The 25,766-nt window shown below is 44.6% G+C and overlaps 1 protein-coding gene across 1 annotated transcript; it reads left to right on the top strand.

The window, feature by feature from the left end:
* LOC147625721 (uncharacterized) lies at positions 1 to 25,766 on the top strand. The gene is made up of 4 exons (XM_086817240.1): positions 1 to 179; positions 552 to 814; positions 22,433 to 23,798; positions 23,898 to 25,766. The coding sequence occupies exons 2-4, from the start codon at positions 580 to 582 to the stop codon at positions 24,742 to 24,744; spliced, it is 2,448 nt and encodes an 815-aa protein (XP_086673366.1). The 5' UTR covers positions 1 to 179; positions 552 to 579; the 3' UTR covers positions 24,745 to 25,766.

The raw sequence follows: 25,766 nt of genomic DNA, 5'->3' as shown, positions 1-25,766 counted from the left end.
GAAGGATAACTTTTCTTGTCGGTGGTGGGCACTGTTTTCAAAATTGTCCCTTTAAGACCCCCCCCCTTTTTTTTTTTGTGGAATTCCCTTTAAGACCCCCACGTTCGACGACTCGGCGTACACAGCCCTGTTTCTGGCCTTGTACAGTTGGGGCTCTCGGAGCTTCATCGCTTCGTTAGGTATGTCCCGCTAGGGTTTGATGTGTTCTGCAGGAGAGAAGTCACCAGGGCATCTGGAGATTAAGTTGTTTGATTATACTCCGCATTGCGGTGTGGTCTGATGTGAGGTTTAGAGTTTTATGTATCATGCAGACCAGGGTATCTCAAGGCTGATTTTCTTCATCTCTGAGGGTAGTGTCTGATGCATAGGGATTCAGTTCAGGGTTAGGGTTAAAGTTTCATTTATCATGCAGAAGCTGTTGAGAAGCGCTCCATCAGGGTTGTAAAAGCTTTCTTGAATGTTTGTATGCTGCAGATGAGCATAGATTGCTCTATCCATTAGGGTTTGGGTGTCTCTAAATTATTCTATGCTGTTGTCTTTGTTGTGAGAAGCTACCGTGATCCGTTGCAATAGACAGCCATGGTGGAAGAGGCTGACAAGTTCAAAATCTCCATTTGGTGGGACATTGAGAACTGCCATGTACCTAAAGATGTGGATCCCCATTTGATTGCGAAGAACCTGATCTCTGCCCTGCGTCATGCCAACCTCACAGGCCCCATCGAAATCCAAGTCTTTGGGGATACCAGGATTCTACCCGACAACACTCAGAAGGCACTCTCTGACACGGGCATTACATTGAATCATGTTCCTCGAGGTTCTTTCTTGCAACTTTTTTCTAACTCTCTCTTTCACATAAAAATTTTCTACCCATCGTAGAGATAGATATATAGATAGATTGATTGATACCCTTGGGGGGTTAAAGACGCCAATAGTGGCCTCAAAAACATATAACATAGAACATAAGGAAACTAGTACAAGTTTTATTTGAAAGGTGAGGGCTTCATGTTAAAGACTTGGCATTGTCTGTTGTTGGCTTGGGGGTGTGGAACTCATGGATGATGATAACACACATGCAAACTATTGGTTAAGATATGTAGGTATCAAGGCTAGGCTATGGGGGATCAAAACTGTCCCTAGTGATTGTGTGTGTGCACAGAGAGGAGGGACAGATACAGAGAGCAAAGCTCAAGAGAGAGAAACAATGTTGCACGACTCAATAATTGATTTGATTAGATTGATACAAAATCCTCACCAAGTACAATGCTTTTATAAGCATAAGCCTTATCTTTTGACTAAGTCACATACACTCAGCAATGACACAGTCACACATGGCATGGACTATGACGTCATTGCTTACTACATACACATAATATCTAGTCTTAAGAGGCTATTCACACATGCACATACACTCACGCCCATAAGAGAGCGTTCACACGCACATATACTTGGACATACAAATTGGGGTTTATGCACAAGGCGGACACGCACACATGAAGCTCCGAATCCCAACAAACCCCAATTTGGAGTGAAGGTGGAGATGCTATCTCTAATGAACCTAAGCTAGGGAATGAATGATTGGTTCCCCCAAACCAAAATTCATGACAATGATGATAGTTATAACAGGTATGATGACCATGTAGGCGTGACAATGATGGTTTGCAAGTGACAAAGATGGTTTACAATGTTGGACCCTTCCCAGGTATGACGACCATGTGTGCTAGCCTCGATGGTTTACAATGCTATGTAAAGCTCACTTATGTGTAGAAAATGGTAAGGACGCGATGGTAGAGGCTTAATGCTTTGGCTTAGAAAGCCCGATCATAACCAATAAAGTTGGTCTCAATAGAAGCCGCTTTTTTTGTACTTCCTGGTTTTCTTCTTTGTCCTCTTCTGCAAAGTAAACCTTTTCTTGTAAAACATTCCGTTTCAATGTGACTTGATTTTCCACAAAAATCACACTTTAATGCTCCTTTGCCTTTGAAGTCGACCTTTGATGAAGATTCCTTGTAGTTCTTCGTGTAGTAAGTCCCTTCAGTGTCGTGGTAGATCCCTTGTGGTTGTCTTTTCTTTATCTTCTTCTCCTCTTCTAATATTGAGGCTTCGATGTCCACCAATTTGGGAGAAGGAAGATTTGTGAGGGTTGTGATGAGATTGCTATAATCTTCATGTGGTAGACTCTTTAGAAGTACAACAATGACTATATCTTTTGCTATAGGTATCTTTGTCGTGTGGACAGTGTGTATCTACCCTGTGCTACACGCAGACAAGACTAGCTTCGAGGTTTGGGAAAGCTTACAGCTAGGCAGGCTGATTGGCGAGCTGAGTTAGGGATAGACTAACGGGCGGGCGTCCAAGTATGGATGGGCGGGCGCCCAAGTGTGGATGTCCGACGACAGGCCAAGAGCCTATGAAAGGGTGGCCAAGATTAGTCATTAGTTTATAGAATCTCGCGTGTCTTTGTGAGAGCTCTATGGTCAGAAGCTTGGATCTAGTGCAGACGTGCACTTGCTTTATGCAGAGCCGTGCACTTGCTTTATGCAGAGCCGAGGCTGGAAGCAGTCTCGAGGTCCGCGAGGGTAGCTTCGTGGCGGTATGGGACATCACGAGACAGAGATTGGTCGGTATGTCCATCTAGTTAGCCAGTCGGCTGTATGTAAGAGAGAGAGAGAAGTAGCGCCTTTATGGTTATTGCGTAGCTTTATGTGTGAAGAATCTCACCACACGTAGCTACGCGTAGGCCGGCTGTTTGCTGGTATCTGTACGTAGGCAGGCGACTGCTTTTATACAGTCAAGTGGAGCGTAGGCCAGTTAGATGCGTAGGCGGCAACGCCAAGCAGTCGGGCAGGCGAGTGGCCTTGCGTCCGTAGGCAGACACGCCTCATAGTCTGGCTGTATACGAAAGCACAGGCACAAGCAGCTAACCACGTGCGTAGGCGACAAGCGATTGTAGGTGGGTACACGCGCACAGGCGGTAGGTGGCATGAAGATGCACATAAATTAGCGGAGAGCAAAGTTGGGTGTTTTTTTTAGCTTTTGTTTTTTTTTAAAAATCATCTTTGCTTTCGGTTTTTTAACATGCACTTATGGGTTTTAATAAACCCACACCTTAGAGGGGGTTGTAAAAAAACCCATGCTTTGCTTTATAAGTGTTTTTTATAATAAAAAAAAGCTATATATATATATATAAACACACAAAAGCAAAAGCTAAGTAAGCTTTTGGGAAGCCTATAAATGTTCCTTAAGGAGGCTTCTTACCACACATCTCTCAAGCTCTCTAGCACTGTTACTTGTGGAAGATAAATCTTTTCTCTCATCTTTTCCTCTTCAAGATGTCGATCCCAGAATCGGAGATGTAACCCGTTAAGACCTGTAGGCTACGGAAGCCACCGATGGCGATCTTTTCGACGATCAGAACTCCATCTCTTTCTTGACGACTACTCTATCTACTCTTTCGGGTATGGATACTTTGGCATCTGCTTTAGGTCCTAATATTATTCCGGAGCAGTTTGGAGGCGAGCAAAAGCAGCGTACCAAAGAGATAGTGGACACTAGGCTACATAAGTGGTAAGTCTATTTTCAATTTTACCCATATGATGATGGCAAAAAGATCCAGTTAGCAGCAGGTTTCCTCTCAGGCAAAGCTTTGCTTTGGTGGAAAGAACTCAACCCTAAACCAACGACTTGGGCACTCTTCAAAGAAGTCTTCAAGAAAGAATTCCTCAAGAAAGAGGATGACTATGATATTGTTGCCTTGTTTGTTACTTTGACCATGACCTCTTAGAATCTCACTTATGAGGTCTATCTCTAGAAATTTAGGCACTTGCAGATGAAAGCTATGAAGACGGATTCCACCACTCTTTTGGGTTTCTTTGTAGCCGGTTTACCTGACTCGTACCGTTTACATGTTAAAAACAACAAATGCAAAACTTTGGACGAGGCTATTCATTCCGCTTATATCTATCTATGATGATACAATGATCTCTTCCAAATCTAAACCCGTGATCGAGGAGGGGAACAAGCACAAAAGGAAGTTCTCTGTACCGATAGCTAGCACGACAGAAGGAAAGCCTTTGGACCAATCTTCGAAGAATTCTACTTCGACCCAACGAAGAAAAAACGTCTTCTTAAGGCTTTGAAGCTCAAGAAAGAGGGACGTTGTTTCATCTGCGAAGAAAAAGGACATATGCCTAACGAGTGTCCGAAGCAGAAGGATGCAAAGACCAATGCAGGACCCAAGTCTAAGGCAGGTAACTAGTTGTCTTTGAGACAGGTATGTCAGTTACTATACTTTCTCGTTCTAGTTCATGTTCTGATTGTCTGTTTAACTCTAAAGTTTTTGGCTTGCATGATCTTCTCTGAGTTTAAAGCCTTCGGACCAATCTTCGAAGAATTCTACTTCAATCCAACGAAGAAAAAACATCTCCTTAAGGCTTTGACGCTCAAGAAGGAGGGATGTTGTTTCATCTGTGAAGAAAAAGGACATATGCGTAACGAGTGCCCGAAGCAAAAGGATGCAAAGACCAATGCAGGACCCATGTCAAAGGCAGCTAACAAGTTGTCTTTGACAGGTACGTTAGTTATTGTACTTTCTCGTCCTAGTTCATGTTCTGATTGTCTGTTCAACTCTAAAGTTTTTGGCTTGCATGATCTTCTCTGAGTTTATGGAGAAGTGAATGGCCATAGAATCCACATTCTTCTAGACCTTGGCAGCTCACACAATTTTGTTAATTACAAACTTGTGCAAAAATTGGGTCTTGACAACACACCTAGCAGCTTGCATAACCACCACCTTGGTGTTTGCTTTTTCGGGAAGCTTCTTGAGGATTTTCCTGCAGATTGGGTATTGAGTTCCCTTGGTGTCATGACCCTGTGAAATTGGTGCAGCATAAGTGTGAGCATGGTGGTCGGTGAGCAGGATAAATATTTAAAGGTTTATACTTGGGGCTAAGGTTTATTAACCCATGTGTGAACAACCCCAAGTGTGAAGGGGACAGAGAATTAAAGCTAAAAGGTTTTATAACCTTTGGTGCCAAGAGAATTTAAGTTTAAAGGTTTATAACCTTTGTAAAACTCATTTTTAAAGGATGGTGGTCCCTAGGCTAATTTTGGAGGCCAACACCGCTTTTGGTCTCCCTCCCTCTCTCTCTCTCTCTCTCTCTCTCTCTCTCTCTCTCATATTTTTTTGGAAAAAGGGTACTGGGAGCAGCGTGGAGTTCTGATTTTATGAGAAAAACAGATATAGGCAGTCTGCGCTTCACTTACTCTTGCTTTTGGAAGATTTGTAGGCAGGCAGCGCTGGATTGAGTCTTGGAAAAACAGCTGGAGGGAGATCCGCGCTGTTGGTCACAGGTTGCTTTTTGGAAGAGCTACAGTTGGGATGTGCTGCAGAGTGCAGAGGCGCAGCGCAGCCTAGTACTTATTTACACATGCTTTTAGGAGATTAAAGTCGGCTGCTGTGCTGCGCTACAGGGAAGAGACACAGGTCTACTTCTCTCTCTCTCTCTCTCTCTCTCTCTCTCTCTCTCTCTCTCTCTCTCTTGGCTCTTGGAGGATTGGTTGGCTGCTGTGTGGCTGAGTATATAGGCGCCTACAGGATTTTCCTCTTTTCTCTCCTTTGCTTTTGGTAAGAAGCTAACTGTAAGCTGATAAGTGTGGACTGCATGAGGGGAACACAAGGCTGGACAGTAGTTTTCCTCACAGGTTTTCTCTCTCGGTTGCAAGACGAGGGCAGGACAGAATGGGGCTTTTCCTTGCGTCTTTTCTCTCTTGTGAAAAGCGACAAAGACTGCAAGTTTCTCTCTCTTTGTGAGCAGGTGGGATTGCAGGAGGTGTCTTCTGGAGTCTCTCTTTTCACTGGCTCGTGACTGTTCTGGAGTTGTTCTCTCTGGTCCTTTGTGAGAGGAAGGGTTTGGCAGTTCGGAGGGTGGAAACAAGGCAAGATTGTGGACTGATTTGGAAGGGTTTGTGGAATGTTTTCATGGCTGAGTTTGTGGCTATGTGTGTGGTTCAATCATATGCATATTCAAGGCCTCATGGATGCATTGACTTAGTAGATTAGAGGAGATAACATTGTGGTGTTCTTGGGACACAAAGCTGTGTAACCTCTATGCTAAGAGGTTCTGAGGATTGGCAGATTGGACTTGCAGACATACGAGCCATGAATGGCCATGTTGTAATCATTTAAAACTTTTCCATTGAAATTGAATAAAGAAATACCGAAAGGGGTGCCAAGCTTTGGGGCCAACAGGTGTCGTTCCCTTTCTTGTGTTGGAGCACTCTAGCTCTTGTTTATTTGTTTATTGGCTAGACTACAATTGGATTGGGTGACTGGTAGTCTACCGCACTTTGGTTTCTACTAGAGGCCGGTTTCAAGGTACTGTTGTCGGGACCATCATCAACTTTCTTAAGGGGGTGAGCTCGTGGTTGTTTCGAGGAAAGCCATTGCTGAAAATTTCAGCAAGATGTTAGACTCTGAAGATGACTATGTTTATGATGATGAGGAAGAGCAGGAGACCACTCCTGAGAGGACGGAATCTGAGGATGTATTTGCAGGAGAACAGACTGCAGAAGATGCACGATATGAGGATGTAATGCAGCCAGAAGACATGCCAAGTAAAGAGGAGGATGATGCCCAGTTTAAAGCTCGTTTGGCAGTGGCAGTGGATGTGCTTATGCATCTCACGCAAAGTGAGAAGTTTGCTGAATTTATGAAAGCCCCTTCTGAGCCTAAGAAGAAGAAGAAGAAGAAGAAAGTGCGTTCTAGGAACCCACCTCAGGGCAATAGTAGTGCCTTTCCACAGGATCCTGCTTTTGGACAGTTTCCTAACATGCAGAACACTTATGGTATAAACCCACAGAGTTTCTTTTTTGGACAGCCACCTATTTCGCAAGCAGTCTATGCATCCAGGCTATTTTGGTGGTGGTTCCGTGTTCCAATCTATGACTGGGGGTTACCCTCAGGGAGGCATGGGAATGCAAGGGAATATTGGAGCTAATTTTCAGCATAGTATGCAAGGCAATATGTATGGTGGTATGCAGTCCGGAATGCAAGGGAATATGTATGGGGGCATGCAACCTGGAATGCAAGCATAGTGGTATGTTTGGAAACATGGGAGGGTCAGTAGGAATGCATGGTATGCAAGGTGTGGGAATTGGCAATGTTGACCCTATGATGGGCATGAATGCAGGGGGTAGCAATCTTGTGAGGCCACTTCCTTACGATAATCTAACGCCTATGGGTAAGGCGAAGGATTATAAGGAAGGGGGAGCTGCAGTAAAATTTGACACATTCAGTGGAGCCAAAGACAACCTCAAGGCACTTATCTTTTTACAGCAGTTTGATGCTACTTTTTTTTTGTGGAATCGAAATGTGAGAATCTTGAGGATTATAATAAGAAGTTTTGGAAAGCTTTACTCCCAGTTACTTCTTATCGTGCAGTGCCATTGTCTGAGCAGGTTGAGAAGTATTGTTGTGGATCGCCCAAGGAAGTGCGTGACTATTGCATAAAAACTCGAGTAACAAATATGTCGCAGATGATAGAGAATGCCATGATGGCAAATGTGTTACTCACTGGAGTTTCAACTGGATTTAAGGGCAGCAAAAGCACAAGCAAGAAAACTGAAAAGTCGAGGCATGCTTCGCGTGATGCAATAGTTTCTACAGAGAAGCGGTACAAGAAGTTACCAATGCCCAAGAGAACTCCTGAGGAGAGAGACTTTGATATGCTAAGAAATGCTTTTTCTATACCGAGGAGGGATATATGTCTTTCAATTGTCCCAAGTGTAAGTCCCAAAAGGACTCTGACACTAAAGGGGAGCCCAAGTCTAAGAAAGCAAAGCCTTTTGCAGGGGTAGTTCCTGATCTTGTTGGGGAATAGCCAGGTGGTGAGGAGACTGAGTTGTGTAGGGCATGGGGCAAAGTTAGAGATCAAAATGCTTTGATTTTCTTTGACACAGGTGCTAGAGCCAACTTTATCTCACCAGATTTGGCTGGCAGATTGGGGATCGGTGCAGAGGAGATGGGGTCTTAGTATGAGGCTAATATGGCTTGTCTTGGGTATGCAGAACCCGTTACTCCTATTATTGGGAAGCTAAGGCTTCATGTGTAGGGTTATGTGGACAGTGAGGAGTTCTATTATCTATATCATGCCACTTGATGGGTGTGATGTTTTGTTGGGTGTGCCATGGTGTCATAGAGTACATGCGATGGTGGATACATACAACATGAAGATTACTTTGACTCATAGAGGGAAAAGAGCATATTTTGGATGTAAAGCTTAAAGAGGAATTTGTTTCTATTGTATCAGCTTCGGCCATTTCATCAGTAATGAAAAAGCATCTTTTCGCGTACTTGGTTTTTGTAAAGGATGCAAAAGATGATGGGTCTAAATCTAATTTGTCTATGTTAGATAAGGACATGACTGATTTTCTACGTGAGTACCAGGATTGCTTTTTCGAGTCATTGCCAGGAGAACTTCCTCTGGAAAGGCTAGAAGATCATGCTATTGATCTTATTTCAGGGAGTATCCCACCAAATAGACTGTCGTACCGTGTTAGTGCAGCCCAACAAGAGGAAATTATGAGCCAGGTACAGGAGTTGTTGAAAAAGGGGTTGATTCAGCCTAGCTCATCATCCTTTTGCTCACCCGTGCTCTTAGTGCAAAAGAAAGATGGTTCTTGGCACATGTGTATAGACTATAGGGCGTTACACAAGAACACCATCAAGAATCGATTCCCTATTCCGAGGATCGATGACATATTGGATCGCTTACAGGGCTCCACAGTCTTTAGTTGGATAGACTTGAAAAGCGGGTATCATTAGATACGCATTAGACCCGAGGATGTGCATAAGTCAGCATTTCGGACCACTTTTGGGCTATATGAGTTCTTGGTCATGCCCTTTGGCTTGATAAATGCTCCTGCCACCTTTAACAGAATGATGGACATGATTTTCAGTCCTCATAGAGCATTTGTGGGCACATTCTTTGATGATATGATTGTGCATTCATGCTCAGAGGAGGAGCATAGGAAGCATTTGTTGGCCATTGTGTTTGAAGAACTCCGGAAGCATAGGTTGGTCATAAATGGCAAGAAGAGTGAGTTCTTCTTGGAAGAGATACACTTCTTGAGGCATATCGTGACTAAAGATGGAGTCCGTATGGATCCTTCGAAAGTGGAAGCAATTCTCAATTGGCCAGATTTGAGGACCGTGCATGATGTACGCAGCTTTTTGGGCTTGTGTTTCTATTACAGGTGGTACATATGGTATTTTGCTAAGATTGCTTTGTCCCTTGCCATAACAAAGAAGGGAACTTCGTTTCGATGGGCTGATTGGGAAATTGCAGCCTTTAAAAAGCTTAAAGAAAAGCTTACTTCGGATCCCCTATTGGTACTACCGGATTGAAAGTCATGCTCCACCGTATGCAGATCATAGAGAAATTGATGCCATGGTAAAGGCAGTTGACGTTTTCTTTTATTGGCCGATCTTGAGAAGAGATGTTGATGCTTTTGTTAGGCAATGCATCCTATGTCAAAAGGTGAAGTATGACCGTCAGAAGACACCAAGGTACTTCAACCTTTACATATTCCAGATAGGTCATGGGAGAGCATTGCCATGGATTTTATATTTGATCTTCCGAGGACACAAACGGGGAATGATGGCATTTGGACTATCATATGCAGGTTCAGTAAGCAGGCTCATTTCATTTCCGTGCGTAAGAAAATCAAAGTTGATCATATGGTGAAGTTGTTCATGGTGAACATTGGTTGTGTATGGTTCACAGTGGTAGACAACCTGGACTATTACTACACCATTGGTTTGCAGTGAATGTTGTTACATATGCATGGCTTAGAGAGATTGGGACGCTGATCTTGCCATATTGTACATTTCACTTTTAGTTGGATCACACGGCTGATATCTTACTGTATTGGGCAGCCTTTGTTATCAGTGTGGTTCCGCTTTGGATGTCTTGCTGTATCACCAGATTGCAATCAAGGACGCTTGCCATTTTTCAAGAGGGGGGTATGTCATGACCCTGTGAAATTGGTGCAGCATAAGTGTGAGCATGGTAGTCGGTGAGCATGATAAATATTTAAAGGTTCATACTTGGGGCTAAGGTTTATTAACCCATGTGTGGACAACCCCAAGTGTGAAGGGAACAAAGAGAATTAAAGCTAAAAGGTTTTATAACCTTTGCTGCCAAGAGATTTTAAGTTTAAAGGTTTATAACCTTTGTAAAACTCATTTTTAAAGGATGGTGGCCCCTAGGCTAATTTTGGAGGCCAACACCACTTTTGGAGCACACGTCTCCCCCTCTCTCTCTCTCTCTCTCTCTCTCTCTCTCTCTCTCTCTCACACCCTCTTTGGAAAAAGGGAATTGGGGACAGCGTGGAGTTCTGATTTTCTGAGAAAAACAGATACAAGCAGGCTACGCTTCACTTACTCTTGCTTTTGGAAGATCTTTAGGCGGGCAGCGCTGGATTCAGTCCTGGAAAAACAGCTGGAGGGAGATCTGTGCTGCTGGTCACAGGTTGCTTTTTGGAAGAGCTACAGTCGGCGGGCTGTGCTGCACAGTGCAGAGGCATAGCCTAGTACTTATTTACACATGCTTTTAGGAGATTAAAGTCGGCTGCTGTGCTGCGCTACAGGGCAGAGACACAGGCCTACCTCTCTCTCTCTCTCTCTCTCTCTCGTTGGCTCTTGGAGGATTGGTTGGCTGCTGTGTGGCTGAGTATACAGGCGCCTACAGGATTTTCCTCTTTTCTCTCCTTTGCTTTTGGCAAGAAGCTAACTGTAAGCTGATAAGTGTGGACTGTGAGAGGGTAACACAAGGTTGGACCGCAGTTTCCCTTAGAGGTACTCTCTCTCTCGGCTGCAAGACAAAAGGGCAGGACAGAACGGGGCTTTTCCTCGCATCTTTTGAAACCGGCCTCTGGTAGAAACCAAAGTGCGGTAGACTAGCAGTCACCCTTCCACTTGTAGTCCAGATATAAAAACAAATGTGATTGGAGCTAGAGTGCCCCAAATCTGAAAAGAGAACGACACCTGTTGGCCCCAAAGCTTGGCGCCCCTTTCGGTATTTCTTTATTCAATTTCAAAAAGATGTAAAGCTGAGTACAACAAAACCCGCCAGGAGAATACACCTGCATGTCCAATTTGGCAGCCCACAATACCTCTTAGCACAGAGGATTCACACACAGAGCTGTGTCCCACAAAAGCAACACTCTGTGTTTCCCTATGATTAGCCAAGACCATTCAGCAGGGCAGCCTTGAGCACACATCTGGCATATCTCATGTACATGGTTCCACAACTCAGCATAAACATACATTCACTGTCCAATCTCTGTTTCCACCCTTTCAATCTGCCATACCCCTCCTCTCACAGGGGGCCAGATAGCTCAACTCTGCAGCAGACATAAGCCAATGGAAAGAAAGATAGATGAATAAGTTCAGAGCTTATCAAATCAGCACGTGGATCTGCACCGGAGGAATTGACTGTACCAGTTTGTACTTGCAGTCGCTTGTTTCAACAACTCTGCTTCACACGTTGCACTTGACTGTACAAATCTGCATGCGCAACACGTGTGTGTATCTGTCTGTACCTTCCTTCCTGCAGCCGCCTCAGTGCTGTATCTGCAGCTCTCTGATAATGCGCCGACTGTACCAAGTGAGGCGCCGCCTGCAGCTGTACAATACTGTACGGCTCTGTCTGTACCAGCTGGACAGAACTGCAGCAGTGCACCCTGCACGTGTGTGTACCTGCTGGACAGTTCTGCGCCTGCAACTGTCTGGACAGTACTGCAATAGTACAAGCTGCACGTGTGTGTACCTGCTGGACAGGTCTGCGCCTGCAACAGTATGTTCAGGTCTGTACCTGCTCCACAACCGTCGCCTAAGCTTCCAGCAGCCGGCTGTACCTGCAGCAGCAGTTTTGTACGGGCAAACTCCACTTGGGCTGTACGGACTGCAACACGTGGACTGTACGGCCAGTTTGTACGGAAGCCTGCAGCAAAAACCAGCAGCAAAAACAGTCGACCTGCTTCTCCTGGTCTCCACACTTCAAGCTTGCACATAGGTTACACGCCTCCCAAAAAGCTAGAGAGAGAGAGATGAGAGAGGCATGCAACTCCAAAAGTGGAGTGGCCTCTCTCCAAAATTGTCCTAGGGCCCCAACTTTAATAAACATTAAAGTTCCCTAGGGGCCACTTAGGCCTAGGGGCTCTTCACTTGATGCCCATTCACTTCTTGCAGGAGATGGTCATGGTATGCACTCATGGATCATTGATTCAGGTGCCTCCTTTCATGTCACAGGTTGCAGAGACTTGTTTGTCAGGTATACTGCTGGCAATGAAGGAGTAGTTTATTTGGGTGACAACCATGCATGCAAGATTCTTGGCAGAGGTGATGTGAGGCTTGTGTTTTCAGATGGCTCACAGCTTATGCTCCATGATGTCAGGCATGTGCCTGAGATCAAGAAGAACTTGCTTTCTACTGGACAGCTTGATGATGCTGATTATGTTACCACATTTGGTCGTGGAAAGTGGAAGATTAGTAAGGGCTCACTGGTTGTTGCCAGAGGCTCTAAGGTGGACACTCTTTACTTCATGCATGCTGGTGTTTGTCACCATGCTAATGTAAATGCAACCGAGCTGCCGGAAATCTCTATGTGGCATAGACGGTTGGGACACACGAGTGTCAAAGGAATAGAGCAATTGTCTCGTTTTGGTTACTTGCCTTCTCTAAAGTTCTCAAGTTTTCAGTTTTGTGAGCATTGTATATATGGCAGGCAACTCCAGTGCCCCCACAAGAAAGCTCTTGGACAGAAAGATGCTCAGTTAGAGCTTGTGCATACAGATGTATGTGAGATGCCTCAGCTTTCTTTGGGAGGGGCAAAATATTGTGTGTCTTTTATTGATGATGCCACACGCAAGGTGTGGGTTTATCCTCTTCGTTTGAAGAGCGATACATTCTCAGTGTTTGAGAAGTTTGTTGCTCTTGTTGAGAATCAAACTGGCAAAACACTGAAGACTTTGCGTTCCGACAATGGTGGAGAGTATATGTCCAAACAGTTTCAGGACTTTTGTGATGCTAAAGGCATCAAGAGGGAGCTCTCTACTCCTTATGATCCTCCACAAAACGGGACAGCAAAGAGGATGAACAGGACTATTCAGGAGAAGGTCCGTTCTATGTTGTCACATGCTGCGTTACCTCATGGTTTTTGGGCTGAAGCTGTTATGACAGCTGTTCATCTTATAAACAGGTCACCTAACACGAGGCTTGGTGGGAAAGTGCCAGAGGAAGTATGGACAGGGAAGCCTCCGTCCTACAAGCACTTGAGAGTGTTTGGTTGCGTTGCGTACGTGCACATACGCAGGGAAATACGCACCAAACTTGATCCTAAGTCTCACAAATGCATATTCCTAGGATATGGTGACAGAGGTGAAATGGGGTATAGACTTTGGGATCCAATGAATAAAAAGATTATATGCAACAATGATGTCATTTTTGATGAAACATGCATGTATAAGGAGCCTGGCAGAGTCATCTTTGATGATGATGGACATCATGGACAACAACCAAGGGCTGTAAATCAGCCATTACAGCATCAAAACCAGCCATTTGGGTGATGCAAATCACATTTTGGGTATGCGGATACTTCGGGACAGAAATTAGCATGTGTTGTATTTGTCTCAAAAGGAATACATTGGCAAAGTTTTGCAGAGGTTCAATATGGAAGGGGGGAAGAAGACTAGTACTGCTTTGCCTCCATATGTGAAACTCAGTGCTATGGACAGCCCACAGTTAGATAGTGGCAGGGCTGATATGGCCAAGATTCCGTATGCTTCAGCTTGTGGCAGTCTCATGTATGCCATGGTTGCTACCAGGCCGGACATTGCATTTGCAGTGGGAGTGGTTTCTAGATACATGGCCAACCCTGGCAAGAAGCATTGGGAAGCAGTGAAAGGTGTCATGAGATACCTGAAGGGCACACAGGATATGTGCATTTGCTTTGGCAAACAGGATGCATTAGTGCATGGTTACACGGATTCGGATTATGCCGGTCATCCTGATAACCGGAAGTCTACTACCGGTTATGTGTTTACATTCACAAGAGGTGCTGTGTCATGGATATCCAGGATGCAGAAGTGCACTGCCTTATCTACTACAGAGGCCGAGTATATTTCAGCCACAGAGGCTTGCAAGGAGGCATTATGGCTATCTCGGTTAGTGGTTGATTTGGGTTATATAGGGGATATTCCATTGTTGCATTGTGACAGTCAGAGTGCCATCCAGTTGGCAAAGAACCTTGTCTTTCATGCAAAGACGAAGCATGTGGATGTGAAGTATCACTTCATCAGAGAGGTGATAGAGAACAAGCAAATTCAGCTTGTCAAGATTCATACGGATGACAACCCGGCTGATCTGTTGACAAAGAGTTTGCCTCCAGAGCGATTTGCTCATTGCAAACACTTGACGGGCATTGGATGAGGCCAGTTTCAGCCTTGATATGGCCTTGTATATTATCATGTACATGCTGATTTTTTCTTTTCCTTCATTTAAGGGCACTTTGCCTTTAAGTGGGAGGTTGTTGGGGTAAAGGCATTATGCCCACCCTTATAGTGTGTACTAGCCCATAAGTTGTATAGTACATAGTACACTTGGTACTTTTAATGTACTAAGTGCACTATGTGTACTAGAGCAAATATACATGTGTGATAGGGGAGTCACACACTCATACGATGAGTTGACTTATCCCCACATATCTCTTTCTCTCTCTCTCCCTTCTTCTGTGTGGGTATGTCTCCCACATGAAACCCTAACTAAAATCTCCCTTCACACATGCATCACACTGGACAACAAAAGCCTTTCGGAGGTCCGGTAACACCAAAATTGGATCCGAAGTAAGCTTTTCTTTGAGCTTTTTGAAGGCTGTAATTTCCCGATCAGCCCATCTAAACGGAGTTGCCTTCTTTGTTAAGGCATGAAGGGGCGAAGCAATTTCAGCAAAATATCGTATGTACCGCCTGTAATAGGAACACAATCCTAGAAAGCTGCGTACATCATGCACGGTCCTCAAATCTGGCCAATTAAGAATTGCTTCCACCTTCGTTGGATCCATACGGACTCCATGCTTAGACACAATATGCCCCAAGAAATGTATCTCTTGCAAAAAGAACTCACTCTTCTTGCCATTAATAACCAGCCTATGGTTCCTGAGTTCTGCAAACACAATGGCCAAATGCCTTCTATGCTCTTCCTCAGTTTGTGAATGCACAATCATATCATCAAAGAATGTGCCCACAAACGCTCTATGAGGCCAAAAAATCCTGTCCATCATTCTGTTAAATGTGGCAGGTGCATTTGTCAAACCAAAAGGCATAACCAAGAACTCATACAATCCAAACGTGGTTCGAAATGCTGTCTTATGCACATCCTCGGGTCTAATACGTATCTGATGATACCTGCTTTTCAAGTCAATACGACTAAAGACTGTGGAGCCCTGTAAGCGGTCCAAAATGTCATCGATCCTCGGTATGGGGAATCGATTCTTGATGGTATTCTTGTTCAGCGCCCTGTAATCAATACACATGCGCCAAGAACCATCCTTCTTTTGCACTAAGAGTACAGGTGAGCAAAAGGGTGATGAGCTAGGCTGTATCAACCCTTTATTCAAAAGCTCCTGTACCTGACTCATAATTTCTTCTTGTTGGGCTGCACTAACACGGTACGGCGGTCTATTTGGTGGAGTACTCAAACTCTGAAAATTTACATGCCCAAAACGAACATGCCATAGCTCTGCATCATGCATAGCAGGAGTGTGGGCAGCCACTGTATTTGCATCATAAGTATGCTTGTCATAGTTGTCCAGCTTATACAAGTCTTTGTATTGTGTTCCAGAAGTGACTATTTCATAACCCTTTGATGGGTCTTTTACCAAACACTTCCCGTCTTCAAATTCAACCTTTAAACCTTGGTTGTTTATGGCTGAGACGGAGAGCAGATTTTTCTTTATCCCTGGAACATACAATACATTTTTCATACATATATTGGCACCATTGGTTGCAATAAGTATGACATTACCAATTCCCTTTATTGGATATGTGGTATGATGTGCACATGATACAGTGCGGCCATTTGAAGCATAAACCAAGTGCTGAAATACATCTTTGCATGAAGTGATGTGGCTCGAAGCACCACTATCAAAATACCATGATGCATTCTGTCTATCAGATGTAATGCAAGACATATCAATGTCTGAAGCACTTGGTGTGTCACTAGTGCATGTGACCAAAAAAGTGTACTCTTCCTGGATTACATTAGCTGATTGCTGTGTTTTGTCATCAGAAGAGTCTGCTACTGCATTACCTGCTTCTTTCCTTTTCTCTTTTGCAATCCGATTCCTACATTCACTGATGTAGTGTCCAGCCTTATGGCAGTAGTGACATTTGCCCTTCTTTTTGGGCTTGTTTGCATCCCCTTTGTCAGACTTTTCACCACCAGAAGAGGGCTGTCCATGACCAGCCTTGCTAGACTATTGTCCCGCAGGCCTAAAGCTCTTTGCTTTACCCTTATCCTTGGCTGTAAATGCCTTGTCTCCACCACGGTTGCTCGATAAGTTTGCTCTTGTTTGCTCTTCCTGTAAGAGTAAACCCAGGAGTTCTTCAAAAGTGACGGGATCACCACCTCCTCTCATTGAGAGGTTGAGAGAGGTGTGAAAGCCCAAGTAGGAAGAATGAAGAGTGTTGGTGACCATCTGTCTGTCTGGGATAACCTCATCAATGTTGAGCAATTGTTCCTGCAAATCTTTCACTTTGGTGAGATGATTCGCCATGGAGTCACCCTCATCCATAGAAAGAAGATCCAATTGCCTCGTCAAGTAGGCAACTCTTGCCTCGTTGCGTACTTGATACATTGCTTCCAATGTGTCCCATGCAAGCTTCGATGTCTTGCAAGAACGAATGTGCGGAATAATAGTCCTTTTCACTGAAAGGGCTATTAATGACATGGCCTGTGCATCTCTAGAGTCCCATCTCTTCTGCTCTTGTGTGGGAGCTGGTTCTACATCAGGAGCTCTTTGAGCACCTCCCCTTTGAGGCGTGGCTGGTTGTATGGTAAGTGGGCGTGTGTCATCACCATACACGATGCCCCAAAGCCCTTTGGCTACCAGCAAATTACGGATCATGAAACTCCAGAGGGAGTAGTTAGATCCATCCAGCTTGTCCTCTTGGATGAGCACACCAAATACATTTGTAGCATTCTGTGCCATGTCAACAAAATATACTTGCAAGCAAACCAAGCACCAATGTGCACTGCCAGGCAACCAAATGTCCTGTGCAAATGTATGCCTGCAAACCAAAACAAGCGTAAACCTACACCAAATTGTCCAATTACACACAATAAATCACAGCTGTAATGCCCAATTACATGCTCCAATTTGAAAATCCCCAATTTTTATGCACTCCAATCGCTTCAATGTGCATCTAATTGGCCAATTTTCACAAAAGCCCCAAATTTCTGCAACTGAAAGAGGTTCAATTTGCTGATTTTGACCTCAATTTTGAAAACCCCCAAATTGCAATTTTTCAATTTTGCCTTAAATTGAGAAATCCCCCAAATTGCACCTGCAACTTTCCTTTGAATCTGACCTGCACAGAAGTGTCTGCTAAATTTGTATTTGTATTTGGAAGAAAATGTGCACAAAGAATACCTTTGGGGGCAGTACGTGTAAAGCAGGTGTTAGGCGGGGAGCGGACAGTTGAGGGGCGTGCAACCAGGCGTGTAGATGTTGACGGGCCAGCAGCCAGGCGCAATTGTCGTGGAGGAGCACAGAGCTGCACACGGGGCCAGGTACGAGGCAGGTGTTGGGCTAGTCAGAGGCGGGCGTTGGGCAAGTGTCGTGCCACCGGGGGTCTGAGCAGCACGGAGTTACCGGAGTTGCAAAGTTGACGAGCGAGCAGCAGCAGCCAGCGAGTCTGTGGTCTGGTTGGTAGGGCAGCCATCGGGGCTTCAGCGCAGAGAGCGGTCAGGCCAGGAGGCGGCAGCGCTGGGCGCGAACAGCGTACAGAAGTGGTAGGTGCATGGCGAGCACGGCGCTTGAGTCGGAGTCGGAGGCCGCAGGCAAGTTAGAACGGGCGGGAGCCGGTTACTGGGCACGGCGCTGGAGTCGCTGGCGGGTATGCACGGGAGACGATGGACGGCCGGAATGAAATGTTGAAGGCGGCCGGAGCGGAACAGAGAGGCCGGCCGGAACAGAACGTTGAGGGCAGCCGGAGCGGGGTCGTTGCTAGGAGACGGCAGCCGGAACGCGACGGAGCGGGGTCGCTGGTGGGCGGCGGCGGATCTGGCTGCAGTATCACTGTCGGCTGGAGAGGGAGGCGCCGCCAGTGGGCTGAGCGGCGGTGGTGGGCTCCCCAGTAGTGCCGCCGGCTTTTGGTGGCTAACGGAGGCAAAGGCGGCGGAACCGCCGGCCGGAATTAACGGACGGAACCTGCGTCGACAGAACTGTCGGACGGACGGCGACGGAAATTTGCAGGTTTTCTTCCAGCAGCAGAATTTCAGGGCCAGCTCCCAGCTCCCAGCTCCCAGCTTTGATACCAATTGTTGGGTGTTGGACTCACACACTCACACACACAAACCTGCACATTAAGGGTAGAGAAGCTCACACACAGAAATGAGAGAGAGAGAGAGGGAGAGCCAAAAGTGTGGTATCCACAAAATGCAAGTCAACCCTTGCATGTGTGCCACATCCATATAATATAGAAGTACAAAATATTATATGTTAAGAGTGTCCTTTCACACTTGATGTCCAAGGGGAAAAACCACATGGGAAAAAGTGCCCTTGGTTAAGCCCTGTTCACACATAGCACTACCATAAGTGAGCATATGCCTACAAAACCTAAATGCCTTGCAGGTGCAAAATGCTAGATTGACTACTAGGATGACTACTATGCTAATGCAAGCCTTATGCAACCCTATATGTTGTGCAAGAATGCAAATGGATGGATTACTGGTGCATGCGTAAGGGGAAAACCCTAAGGATAGCCTGCAAGAGCTTAAGGACTGGATCTGAGTGGAAGCAACTAACATGATGACTTTTGGAATAAACATGAACTAAGGCTGCTTACCTTGTAAAGCTCTAATACCAATGTGACATGGAAATTGATCGTAGTAAAACAACTTTAGGCTTAACTAAACTTCACTTAATTATACCTAAGAGATAGACAATGGTGTCAATGCAATGCAATGGAGCTATATTAAATGGATGAGTTATAATGAAGATCTATAAATAGATCTATGCTGTTCCTAGATGATTATCTATCTCGAGAAGAGAGAGAGAGCTGAATGCTGATGATGAATGATTGTTCCCTTCTCCAATGCTGAGGTCCACCCTTGGAATGTTGGCTTTCCTTTATGTAGGAGGCAAGAGATGATGACTGAATTCTGAATATGTTGAATATGCCGAACTGTTGACTCCCCTTGCTCCCTAGGAAGGAAACATTGAGAGGATGCCTAATGATCTGTCTACGACTATATGTTGCGTATGATGCCCTTGGTCTTCAGGCCAGAAATGTTGAGAAGAGAAGATATGAGATGCTAAAATGTTGCGATTCTATTTATATGAATGCTATGCTACTGGTCGGGTACTGTACAACAGTCGGCCAAATGCTTGGGCCTTCACGACCGCATTAAATGTCCAAATACTGTTGTCGGCTATTGATAAATGATGTCGGTTGGTAATAACAGGTCTCGACCTGATGCTTGAAAGCCCTAAATGCTCTTGATGATTCATGTGTTGATGTTGGTGCTGAAACAGTCCCATACACACGTTGCACATGTTGTGAAATATGTTGTAAATGCCCTGGCTAATATTTGATTATCATGAATGCTATCTGATAAATGCTTATGGATGCCATGTCACTTGTACACCTATTGGGTGTGCATGTGACACCTGTTGCTTTGTTCCGGATAGCAACAAAATGCTCATCAAACTCAACCCGCATGCTATTCTTGCATGATAAAGTTGCACAATGTGGAAGCAAAACATAGGAGAGAGGGAGAGCAAAAGGAGATAGAGAAACATCAGACAATGAGCAAAAGGAGAAGAAACATCATTGCTGGACAGCCACCTTGCATTTAAGTGCAGCCTCTTCTTCAATTTTCACAAAATACTCCAATCAGCACCAAACACAACAATCCCGAATGCTCTCACCATCTCCAAAGCTTCAAGCCACCTGGAGCCTTGATACCATGTTGGAATGAGTAGCGGAAATGAGACAAACAACTGTGAGAATAGAAGCGCAAAAATGCAAGAGAGAGAAGTGCCGTATAAACTCTACTATATACACAACATTCGGTTCAAAACAAGTGGGGGAGCAAGGCCCACACTATAGATGGGCTGGGGCTTCTGGTCAGCCACTGCAAAACAGGCTGACAGTCCCAACAAAGCCCACGACTAGGATAATATCCGGTCGGCCAACAGAAAAATACTGGCCCCACCTGAGTAGCCAAACCTACCGGTTGACAGGGAAAAGACAGCACCCCCACGATTGGAAAACTAGGAAAAAAATATGGACAATGGGAAAAATGGAGAAACACTCACACCTAGTGGGCACACCCACAACACTGGCCCTCACTCCCTACTATGTAATATGGTACAGCCAAGAGATGACTTTCAGTGGGCTCTAGACTACCTGGCCAGTACCTAAGAGTATCGAGTAGACGCGAATGATGCATACTTGTTTGTTGACTAGCTTATGTCTAGTTTTTGTAGAAGGTAAGTATGCATATATTATATCTAACACATGTGACAGGCCATGAAGACGTACCATCAAGAACAAGGACATCGGTCAAAGATAAGGCACTGTCCATGTCTTGCACTCCTTTGCTCCAAAATCTGGTTCTAACTGATTCTTAAGTCCTTTTCTGTTGCCCTACAGGACTAGCCTCAGAGAATGTCCATGTCAAATCTTGCACATGACAAAGATGTTGCCCGATGAGCAGATGGCACCACATATATGAGGAAAGACGAGATGCACAAGGTCACCAGATGGGGCTAGTACCTAGAACATATGGAACATTTGTATTGCACAGTTGAGGACAACTACTATATAAGAGGGAGGGAATGTAACTATTTAGTCCTCGTAGCTCTTTTTCACATGATGGAACTCATTCCCGGAAACATGGATAGATTGATGAAAGCATGGAAATTTTCATGAAGTTGGCACTAGAAAAAGCACTAGTTTTGGTCAATAAGCAAGGAAAAGCAAAAAGTCAAACTTAATTGACAGTGAGCCAAGGACTCCATTGTAAAGAGGAGACTGAGTTGGATCAAAAAGCTAAAAGCCGCTTTTTCAAAAAGTAGCTCCAAGGCCAAAAAGCAAGGCCTTGAAGCTAGGAAGGCAATAAATCAACAACTTTTGCAAAAGATCAGTAATATTTTAAAGCAAAAAGACAAAAGCAAAGCAAAAAGCTTGGCTAGAGCTTTTCTGGCAAAAAGTGGGGCTCGCCACCACTGCACAGCCGTCGCCCACCGCCTTTAGTTGCCAACATTGCCAACGTTTTTCTCCAAATCCTTAGCGGGGGGATTGGCAATTAGGCTCACATAAGTCTTGGTGTTTGCTTCTTCAAGAAGCTTCTTGAGGATTATCCTACAAATTGCGTATTGAGTTCTCTTGGACATCTTTCAGATTTGGGATTTGATTCAGACTTTGGACATTGGTACTAGCCCAGCGAGAGACTCTTGTGGGTCATCCTTGTAGTTTGCTCGCCATCGGAGATCTTGTGCCTTGACGACTTTGATCCAAATTTCTACATCGACATATTTGTTTGATATTGTATTCATTGATTGTATTGGTCCTGGCTTGGAAAAGCCCGTGGATTGTTCCTGAATAAATTCCTAAAAGGGGGTAGGCCCTATTCCCCGCTTAGTGTTGTGCACTGTGCAAGATCCCTATATCCTTCTTTCTCTCGTCTCTCTCTCTATCATTACCTCTTGGACACGTGGTTGAATCTGTCACAGCACACATGGCTGGGCTTACAGTTCTTGCTTGGATCTCTTGTCATCGACAAGGTGCCAAGTTGTTCTCAAACTGTTGGATAATCTCCTCACACCTCTCTATCCTATATGGTGCCACTATGCTTTTGTAGAGATTGATGTTGGTGGACCATGTTTTATCCCAAGAAACCAAAGAGCTGTCTGACATCTGTCAAAACTCTGTGTTACACGGGCAACCTTACTCTTAGGTACTGGGTACACGGGCAAGGATATTGTGGCAGGTATGATTGGAGTTGATGAATCACTGCTTTGGAATAAATTCACTTGAAGTCCAAGAGTGCACTCTCTTTCTTGTCAATATGCTGCTGAAATTATATGTCCATTTGTTTAATGCAATTTCTATGTCTTGAGGATTGAGATGCTTTCTGTGTCTGCAGGTAACAAGGATGCTGCTGACAAGGCCATACTGGTGGCGATGCTTCTGTGGGCTCTAGATAATCCTCCACCCGCCAACATTCTTCTAATATCAGGCGATGGTGACTTTGCAAATGCATTAAATCGATTGAGGTGGAAAACTTACAGTATCCTTCTGGCCTGTCCAGCACAGTTTGTCAAGCCTGCCCTTACTGGGGCTGCAAAAAAGATTTGGTGTTGGAAAGATTTAGCAAAGGGACAACTGGCAGAGCCTCACTTGGCTCAACGGAGTGTTGACACCTCACAAGAGCCTTCAGTATCAAGTGGGTCAATGGATAAGTTCCAGCAGAGACCAGGATCTGGTGGTTTTAAAAACTCAGTTGTGCATACACTGCAGGGAAAAGGCCCATGGTCAGAAGGGAACCACACGGCGGAGCATTTCAAGACTCTGAATCTTGAGCATCATCATAGGTCTTACTCATCTACTGTATTGTCAGATGAAAGCAGGAATGGGTCACATGGCACAGAAAATTCTTATTATGTAACTGCACAAGCAGCAAACAATACCTTTTCTGCCACAAGTAAAACAAATCTTAATACAAGTCAAAGCAGGACGCATGCTGTGAGGACAATTCATCCTGCTGCTAGTAGCATGGACTTTGGTAAATATAACTATGTCATGCCAGTTGCAGCAGACATGAAAGAAAGCCAGGAGCCTATCACATCTGGTCTGCCATGCAGTAATGCAGATGTATCAAGATCTCCTTTGGCGCCACAGTTTCCCAATACGCCAGTGGGAATGATGGCCAGGGGACCTCTCAAGTATATTGCTTCTGATAACAGATCTGCTAACAATGTGCCTTCTATTAAGCATATTGCTCCAGATTACAGAGCTGCTAATAATATGCCACCTCAAAATCGACCTGCACCACTTAATGTGCCACCTCAGAATCGACCTGCACCACTTAATGTACCACCTCAGAATCGACCTGCACCACTTATGCCAACGTCACATGCAACCAGTAACTTGGAAGAAGTGTCACATGACACCTGTCTAGATAAAGTTTACAGTGCCATGAAGACCCTTGAAGGGGACATGCTTGCACCGACTGAAGGCAACTTATATGATTGTATTCATTATTGGGATCCACAACATGAGAAAGTTGATGTAAAGCAAACCTTAATCAAGGCAGCAGATTTATACCAGGTTACGAAGACACAGCTTGGGCAAGGTCTGGTTATGTACCTCCCTCCTGATCACCAAGTACCTTGGAACTGTGTGGATCCAGGCAACAGGCAGTGCAATTATTCTGATGATGTCTGGCTTGAATTACAACAATTTTTGCTTAATGGTGAAAGGAGGCAAGTATTTTTGGCTTCTTGCAGCCGGTAAGTATGGCTTTGTCTAGCTCAGTAAATCTTCGCTTCTTGTTTTAGGTGATACATGTTGTTGAATGTTGTGAACAATGACCCCCCCTTTTTCTTTAGGTATGATGCTGCTCAAATCTTGAAAAATTCCAGCCGGACGCACATCAAAGACCTTGTTGTAGGCAGGATCATTAATCTTTTACAGCAAGCTATGCATTGGAGAAAATGGTTGAGGAAAAACGGGCCAGGTTGGGCGCCCTTGTTTGTGAATCAAAAAGCTTTGCTAGGTTATTCTCAAGGCAAAATCCAAAAAGGAGACTCGATTGTGAATGCACAGACTATGTGGGATAAGGATGCCATTCTCAATAAGCTAAGGAGCTGGCTTCCTCGTATCATTAAAGACAACAACGGTTATGATCTTTCTTTGCTTTGTAAAGATTTTGAGCTTGCAACAGGCATGCGCCTAGATCATCAAAAGCAAGGATTTGCTAGTCTCCAAGAGCTAATGGGAGAGCTTTCAGATGTAGCTTATGTACAGCCAACTAAAACTGGCCTCATGCTTCTTCGTCTCATCAAGCAGGATGGGAACGTGGTGGGGTCTAACAACAATTCAGTTGTGTGTAATGATCGGGTTGAGAAAAAAGTGCCTAAGCAGGAAAATGACGTGAAAGCTGTAAGGCAGATACAGGTTGTCCGGGATCTAAAATCATGGTTGAGTTATCTGATGACTGTAGTGCAGGATGGGTATGACATCACCAAAATCCACCAGGACTTCCTCCAAGCCAGCGGGAAGGACTTGGATAAGGAGGGTTTGGACTTTAATAAGCTTCAAGGCATTTTGAAGCAGTTTCCTGATGTAATCCAGATTGTTAAAACGCCAGTGGGCATATGGGTTGCTTATCCTGCCAGTCACAAAATAGGTGGTGCCAGTAAGATTGCAGGATCTATGGCTGTCCCAACTCACTAAATTGATATTATTTCATGTAAATTTAGCTGGAGATAAGGGTCCACGAAGGTGCTAAGAATAATGGGATTCTTACCTATAGTGGGTGGCAGGTGTCTCCACATCTATGTGAAACCTTTGAGGCATCATTCAAAGGGTAAAAAACTCTCGCACCATTACAGTTTCAGTATTTATAATGCCTATCAGAGTGTTCAGCTTTGAAGTCTTTTTTCATCAAATGCCTTTCCGAGTCTTCCAGTAGGGAGACACTACTTTGCGAACGCATATTTAAGGTGCCTAGGGCTGTTGAAGATTCAGACTCTGCAAAGGGTCGCACATACAAGAGCTACACATCAGTCAAGCCTATGGAATCTGGATAAGTACTCTTTTTTAACTTGGTAGGGTAGATTGGGCAAATGTATTTTTTGCCATTATCTTATGTTTCATTAATGGAATGGTCAATCAAGGGGGATATGACACTGGACTCAAGTGGCGTGTCAGTAAAGATGTACTGTAGAGGAAGTGGATCGCTTCTATATACAGGAGTGCTGGATGTCAGTTAACAGGTGACGCAACAAATGGTTGTGAAGGCCGCGAAGCTGCGTCTGTCAGTATGTGCAGTAGAAGTGTTATGTTGTTTTTATTCACGAACTTCGGGGATTGCAGAAGTGTTGTGGGTGCCAAACTAGTGAGTGGGATTGTGCAGTTTCACACTATTTTCCTTATTCTATAAGAAAGGTTCTCTCAATGAAGATGGAAATCACAACCATACTTGGTCTACAGAGAATGCAAAAATCTGCTAGTGTGACATGTGGAACAGACTCAGGGTGAAGGGCGTTGTGGCATCTTTTTCTCCACGTCAGACTCATCAAATAGTAGCTGTAAAAGCGACATTTTCATCCATTATAAGCATGATAGTAAGTAGTTGACTATCTTTTTTGTAGCACAGATATAAGGTGGACGAATTATCTTATGGTGATTTGTAGTTTAATATGACATGGATATTGTATAATGTTCTTTTGATGGATAATTGTGCGTGTTTGCGT

Source organism: Cibotium barometz, chromosome 23 (assembly GCF_041138505.1).
Source record: "Cibotium barometz isolate CiBa-2024 chromosome 23, ASM4113850v1, whole genome shotgun sequence".
Taxonomy (NCBI): Eukaryota; Viridiplantae; Streptophyta; class Polypodiopsida; order Cyatheales; family Cibotiaceae; genus Cibotium; species Cibotium barometz.
Note: the sequence above shows the minus strand (reverse complement) of the source record. Positions and strands in the feature narration are given on the sequence as shown.

Coding starts and splice junctions, on each gene's coding strand:
- LOC147625721 (XM_086817240.1), top strand. CDS start 580: ATGGTGGAAGAGGCTGACAAGTTCAAAATCTCCATTTGGTGGGACATT. Junction 815..22,432: donor ATTGAATCATGTTCCTCGAG/GTTCTTTCTTGC, acceptor CTGTGTCTGCAG/GTAACAAGGATGCTGCTGAC. Junction 23,799..23,897: donor TTTTTGGCTTCTTGCAGCCG/GTAAGTATGGCT, acceptor CTTTTTCTTTAG/GTATGATGCTGCTCAAATCT.